A 6,824-nucleotide genomic window follows, 5' to 3' on the forward strand; every position below is an offset into this window, starting at 1 on the left:
AAATACCATAAAACGCTCAATTTCTCACCCCCAGAAAAAACAATACTCTCCCACCCCCTTCTCTATCTAATCCTTTTGTATTGAAATTTACTCATCGCCACGGGACAAACACACACTCTCCCCTAGAGTGAGACTTGCACTTCCAAAGCCGAATCCCACCTCAGAAGAAAAAAAAAAAGCTACCGCAGCAAAGTAACAACTCTTTGACGCAGGCGCACACAAGCCCTAACTCTCTTAAAAAAATACCCCTCAGCCTCCCTAAATTTCTACCCTTCGGCTGTAGAGCCAGGAAAGGAGAGGAAGGTATTAATACGATTTTCTTTTAAAATGTAGTGATAGTATCCATGAAATTAAGGGAGGAAAAAATCACTCAAGATTTGAGCTACAGGAAACCAGAGGAAGTTGGCGACAGTGATAGCGTTTGTGAATATTTATTTATTCAGCCTCACTCAACTTCGCAGTTTCACTCTTCAAATCACCATGTCTCTCTTTTACGTATGTGCACTTTACTGCACTGTTCCTGTTCTCCACCCCCAGTTCTGTGGCACAGACACACACAAGCACACACGATTCCCCCCTTCTCTCTCACACATTCACACAGCCTTCGTCTCTCCCACATCAAGCGGACACACACTCATCCACCCTCCCCCTCTTTTCACACAAACACCCATATTCACACTCCTTCCTCTCCCCCAACACCAAACACACTGAGACACCACCTCCCCCGTCCACGCACACTTTACTGCACTGTCCCTCTTCTCTCCCGAGGTTTGTCACTCACAGTTACACTACACTCACACCCTTCCCCTCAACACTTTACTGGTCCGTCCCTCTTACCCCCCTTTGTCACACATGCAGCTAAACTGTCACTCACAACCCCCTCTCCCTCTCTGCACTGTCCCTCCCCTCCCCCCGTCACTGTTACACTGCTATACTCTTGCTCCCAACCTCCCCCCATCCCATCCCTCAGTCTGCACTGTCTTCTTCTCAGCTTGGTCACACTTGTACACAGTTACACTGTTATACACACACACAACCGCTTTGCAACACACACACAGTCACCCGCGCCGCTCCCGCTCCAAACACCCCCCCCCCCCCCCCCCCCCCGAGGCGGCCGGCGGCGGCGCCGATGACCTCACGGCGCGCGCGCGGCGCGGCCCGGCGAGGCCGCAGATTGGCTGGCCGCGCCTCCGCGGCACTTCAAAGCCGGAGAGGGAGCTACAATTGTGGTGGAATGGGCGGAACTGATCATTGTATTGCACACCTCTAAAAAAAACACTGCCTCTGATTTATCAATATAAAAAAGATCCTCTGAGAGGAGGAGGGCACTTTTGTGTGATGGCAACTTCACTTCTAGGGGTGAGTCTCAGGATTTTCTCTTGCTGGTTTAATTAGTTTCCTTTTATTGCCGATCGGAGGGGGTTAAAGTCGCCCCGGCCAGGCCACGGGCTATCAGTCTCTATTGAGAGCTTTTTTTTCCCCCTTTAAATACAAGTGAGTTTGGAGAAAAGAAAGGGGGGCAGAGGGGGGCAGAGTCACTTTTTTCAGAGCAGGAAAAGGTTCGAAGGGCATTTAGACAAGCCACCTCGCAGCGCCCGGCCTCTCCCCGCCCGGGAGACGTGCGCCCAGCCCATTTTACGTGCGACGATTTCGAGGGTAAAGAGAGCAAGTTTTTCCTCCTGGGCAAACTGCAGATTTTCCCTCTTCCCCTTAGAAAATTCCGCAGCCCGCCTTGTCTTGCAGGTACGTTGAACCCGTCTCTCTTTCTCTTTTTTACTATTGTAGACTTTTTTTTTTTTTTTAAAGAAAATCAGGAAGAGCGAGCCAGCCCTATAGTTTGACGTCTTTTGGCCTGGGAGAAACAACCCAGGATGGGTTTCTGGGGACCGGAACAGGATTTTCAAAGCTCTTCTGTGGATTACAGGGGTAGCGCTCTTAAAAGCAATCCAATGGTTTTTCCCCAGGCTTCTCCGCAAAGGAATCTTCCTTCCTCCCCAATCTGGACTTTTTGCTTGCTTGTTTGTTTCGAAGTGCCTGGGGCCTTGTGTGCGTTTTAGCTGAGAATACTTGTCAAACTCTTCTTTAGCATGGCGCTTTGCTCCCGAATCAGACGCCGGCAGCCAAACTTGTCCCCTCCCGTAGAGTAGAAAGCAGCCGGGCGCCGGGGCTGTTGGGGGAGCCAGGTGAGTTGGTGGCGCCGCGCCGCAGCGAGAAATGGGGTGCAGTGGGGCGTTTTGGAGGCTACCGGAGGACTAATGCACATTTCCTTCTTCCCTCCCCCACTGGCCCTTTGCCCACCTCCCCTCCCCCACCCCTTCTCCTCTCCTCCTTCTCTCAGGAAGAACCGAGGTTGGGATCGACTCCTTTGGCCATGCTTGCTGCTACCTGTAATAAGATCGGCAGCCCCAGCCCGTCTCCCTCCTCCCTCTCGGACAGCTCATCTTCCTTCGGCAAAGGCTTCCACCCCTGGAAACGTTCCTCGTCCTCCTCCTCCGGCAGCTGCAACGTAGTGGGCTCCAGTCTCTCGAGCTTCGGCGTGTCGGGCCCCTCCAGGAACGGCGGCTCGTCCTCGGCCGCGGCGGCTGCCGCGGCGGCTGCGGCTGCGGCTGCGGCCCTGGTGACCGACTCGTTCAGCTGCGGCGGCTCGCCGGGCTCTAGCGCCTTCTCCCTAACCTCCAGCAGTGCTGCCGCCGCTGCCGCGGCAGCCGCCGCCGCCGCCTCGAGCTCTCCCTTCGCAAACGACTACTCGGTGTTCCAGGCCCCTGGCGTATCGGGGGGCGGCGGCGGCGGGGGCGGCGGCGGCGGCGGCGGCTCCTCCGCGCACTCGCAGGACGGCTCCCACCAGCCAGTGTTCATCTCCAAGGTGCACACCTCTGTGGACGGGCTGCAGGGCATCTACCCGCGCGTGGGCATGGCGCACCCATACGAGTCGTGGTTCAAGCCCTCGCACCCCGGCCTGGGCGCCGCCGGCGACGTGGGCTCGGCCGGCGCCTCCAGCTGGTGGGACGTGGGCGCGGGCTGGATCGACGTGCAGAACCCGAACGGCGCGGCGGCGCTGCCCGGCTCGCTGCACCCCGCCGCCGGGGGGCTCCAAACCTCGCTGCACTCGCCGCTCGGAGGCTACAACTCGGATTACTCAGGCCTGAGCCACTCAGCCTTCAGCAGCGGCGCCTCTTCACACCTGCTCAGCCCCGCCGGGCAGCACCTCATGGACGGCTTCAAGCCGGTGCTGCCCGGCTCCTACCCGGACTCGGCCCCATCGCCGCTGGCCGGAGCTGCGGGCTCCATGCTGAGCGCAGGGCCGTCTGCGCCGCTGGGGGGCTCCCCGCGCTCTTCCGCCCGCCGCTACTCCGGCCGCGCCACCTGCGACTGCCCCAACTGCCAGGAGGCGGAGCGGCTGGGTCCGGCCGGGGCGAGCCTGCGGCGCAAGGGCCTGCACAGCTGCCACATCCCGGGCTGCGGCAAGGTGTACGGCAAGACGTCGCACCTCAAGGCGCACCTGCGCTGGCACACGGGCGAGCGGCCCTTCGTGTGCAACTGGCTCTTCTGCGGCAAGCGCTTCACGCGCTCCGACGAGCTGCAGCGGCACCTGCGGACCCACACCGGCGAGAAGCGCTTCGCCTGCCCTGTCTGCAACAAGCGCTTCATGCGCAGCGACCACCTCAGCAAGCACGTGAAGACGCACAGCGGCGGCGGCGGCGGCGGCTCGGCGGGGTCAGGCAGCGGCGGCAAGAAGGGCAGCGACACCGACAGCGAGCACAGCGCCGCGGGCAGCCCGACCTGCCACTCCCCGGAGCTGCTGCAGCCCCCCGAGCCTGGGCACCGCAACGGCCTGGAGTGACGCGCACCCCGCCCCTGCCCCTCTCGCCTTCCCCCTCCCACCTTGGTCCGCTTGGGCCCTGTGGGTCCTGGCCTCAGTTCCAGCCTCTCTACAGTGCACCCTGCTCACTCTCTCTGTCTCTTTCTGTCCGTGTCCCTCCCTCTCTCTTTTAACTCCCTCAGTGACAACTTTGTAAAGGGAATGTGGACATGTAAGTAACACGCGTTGCTCTCCTGGGCCCTGGCTGTCTCTCTCCACCGGGTGACACTGTCGGAGCCCAGTACAGCCCAAGCCAGCGCCTTGCGGGGCCTTTAATTCTGGTCCTCTCCTCCTCGTCCTCCCTCCGTCATCCCCAGCTTTGACGGGCACATCTTTTAGAGGAAAGCGGCCACTGGAGGTAGAGCTGGACCGATCCAGTGCCTGGGAGACCGGGGGCCTCCGCACGTGCGGTTAACAACTAGGCTGAGCAAGGTTGAGCAGCGCCGTGGGGAGGGCGAGGCAGTAGGCCCACCCATGGCCCCCCCCCCCCCCCCCCCCCCCGGGCTAGCGACTTGGTACCAGAACCTCAGTCTTGGGCGTCTAGGCTGCGGAGCGCCCTGCCCTGCCGCTGCGCGCCGCTGCCTGTCCTGCGCAGAGCCGTCGGGAGCCCATCTGGCGGCACCGAGACCAGAGTTTCCTAGTTTAGCTCTCCGACGTCAGCTCTGCCTCTTTTTCTTTGTTCCCTGGGGTGGAACCGAAGCAAGTTTCAGCTAAGGGCAGCCTTGGTGAATCGATGCAGCAGCCTTCTTTTATCTTTATAACTTTTTTTTAATGAAAAAAAAAACTAAAGAAAATAAAAAAACAGCATCCTTCCATTTGGTTTCCCTTCTAGATAGCTTTTCCTCTAGCAGTGAGCAAGTCTTTCTCTCGAAACTTTGCTAATATTGATCCCAAAGTTATTTTGATCGCATTAACTTAACTTATGGGTTGGGGCTGGGGGTGGGGGTGAGGGTAGGTGTCTTTTTCTTATGCAAAAATACCCTTTCCGGTGAGACCAGATTAACTATCTCCGTGTTTGTCCTTTTCTACCTCGTTTTCACCACTCCCGAGCATAATCTCCTTTTTTTTTTTTTTTTTTGCTAGTCTAGCCGTCAATTTGTATAGTACCCATTTCTGTAAATTTTTGCAATTCGTTGAAGATTCTTAGGGTTAAACTTTTTTTGTGTGTGTGATTCAAACTTATAAAGAAGTGAAGAAGCTGTCGTTTATTTCAGACGAGGCTGTAGTTTAAATGCCAAAAGGGAAAATAGAAAAAAAATTGTAAGATATATCTGAACCTAATGGTTTGTACAACTGGAGAATCGTTCTAGATTAGGTATCAATTAACTATAACTCCACCAATGTATGGGTGCGAGGTGCAGTTGTCCAGGAGACGATTTTGTATAGTATTTTTCTTGTACATTACTTCCAGTAAATATTTGAAAATATATTGAAGTAAACTTGATTTTTTTTTTTTTTTTGTCACAAGAAAATATTAAGAGTTATTCTTGCAGTTCTGATGAGCTGCAGGTTTATTGAACTCACTTCTGGAGGTGCAGAGCCACAAACGCACTTTCCGGGCCTAGTTTTGCTCGAGTATGAATTTAGATAGGTATCAAACTGTAACTAAGACAATATTTGATAAATGTGGGATGACACTTAATTTAATGGAGCATGTACTTATTTGCATTTGCTGGCAGTTCAGGCATAGTTAAAGTGAGAGTTCACCTATATTTCATAATAACTGGGTCTGCCAAAACCCATGTGTTAAATAAATTGTCCAAGTGAATCTCAACTAATTTTGGCCTTTGTGTATTTCCTAAAGGTAATATTGTTAACTGTTAATAAACACTCCTGACACTACATTTAAATGTTTGCAGATTCTGCAAACTAATTGCTCATTGTAATGTTGAAATAATTTGGATATTTCACATTGAAATGAAAAGCCTTTCTCTGGAACATTTTAGACTTGCATTTTAAATGCATGAAATGTAATTGATTTATTTGTAATATTTTAAATGGTATTAATAAACTCAGATAAAAGACTAGGTCAGTTAATTTGTATTTTTTTTCCTTTTTAAACTATGGACATTTGCATTTATCTTCAGTTAAATGTCTAATTTAAACAAAATATAATCCTGTTTGTGGTAATATTTAAATAATTGCCTTTAAGATATTACTTAGATGGAATGCTATATTTGGCAAAGCTGTGTTTTCTCTATTTACCAACATAAAGACTGTAGTGTCTAAGAAATGTAATTAATTATTTACCAGTAGATTTAGCTCCAAGCATCAGGATTTACTGACCTCTTAAAATTTGTACAAAGTCACCAAACAATTTAAAGAAATTTCTCTGTTCTGCTTCTTCTCACTCTCCAGAAGGATTCAGGTTGTTGGCCATTGATTGCATTTGGTATTTAAAAGGCCACATCTTACACTAGAAGATCAATACATCTAAAATAAAAACATGGGTTTGGGGATAACTTTTGTTGTTAGGGGGTGGAGGAGGTCAGGCTAACAAAAGCAGGTTTTTGGCATTCCATGTCTTAGCTAAAGATTATGTAGAGGTAAATATCAGTAGTAGATTCCTGTTGAAATGAGTTATCTGTTCTTTTAAAGTCTCTAAACAGCCACCAAAGAAAAGGAAGGTTAAACCTTAATCTATCTACTAGGCTACTGTCCATAGGTGTCAACGATGCCAATAAAAAAATATTGTCTTGTTATGTCTAAGTGCATTTAAGCAATGGGTGTTCCTTGAGCCATACTTTGAAACATAAAATACTTTAAATGTTGATTGCTGTTTTATCAAACTATTTCACTATTAGATTAATATTATTATTTTGAAACAAACAATAAAAAGTTAGAGTGTTCAGATTCTCATAAGTTTAGCTTCTTTCTTTCTGTTTGCATTCCCCCACCCTAAGTTCAGTCTCGGTGTGCATCTTGAACTAAAAATTTTCCAATGAAATTTATATAGTCTTTATGA

At 51.2% G+C, this 6,824-nt stretch overlaps 1 protein-coding gene across 2 annotated transcripts; it reads left to right on the plus strand.

The window, feature by feature from the left end:
* Window positions 1-1,250: 1,250 nt before the first annotated feature.
* On the plus strand, window positions 1,251-3,844 carry SP8 (Sp8 transcription factor). Of its 2 annotated transcripts, XM_029234194.1 has the most exons (3): window positions 1,251-1,359; window positions 2,087-2,183; window positions 2,339-3,844. In XM_029234194.1, the coding sequence occupies exon 3, from the start codon at window positions 2,372-2,374 to the stop codon at window positions 3,839-3,841; it is 1,470 nt and encodes a 489-aa protein (XP_029090027.1). In that variant the 5' UTR covers window positions 1,251-1,359; window positions 2,087-2,183; window positions 2,339-2,371; the 3' UTR covers window positions 3,842-3,844. The 2 variants fall into 2 exon arrangements, with proteins under 2 accessions (XP_029090027.1, XP_029090026.1); XM_029234193.1 differs by lacking the exon at window positions 2,087-2,183 and having other exon boundaries at window positions 1,257-1,359.
* The last annotated feature ends 2,980 nt before the right edge of the window (window positions 3,845-6,824 follow it).

Source organism: Monodon monoceros, unplaced genomic scaffold (assembly GCF_005190385.1).
Source record: "Monodon monoceros isolate NGI ecotype Baffin Bay Population unplaced genomic scaffold, NGI_Narwhal_1 Super_Scaffold_2, whole genome shotgun sequence".
In the NCBI taxonomy this organism is placed as follows: Eukaryota; Metazoa; Chordata; class Mammalia; order Artiodactyla; family Monodontidae; genus Monodon; species Monodon monoceros.

Excerpts from the sequence above, each read along its gene's own strand:
- SP8 (XM_029234193.1), top strand. The coding sequence starts at position 1,339 with ATGGCAACTTCACTTCTAGGG. Across the intron at positions 1,360-2,338 it reads TGGCAACTTCACTTCTAGGG|GAAGAACCGAGGTTGGGATC; the intron begins GTGAGTCTCAGG and ends TCCTTCTCTCAG.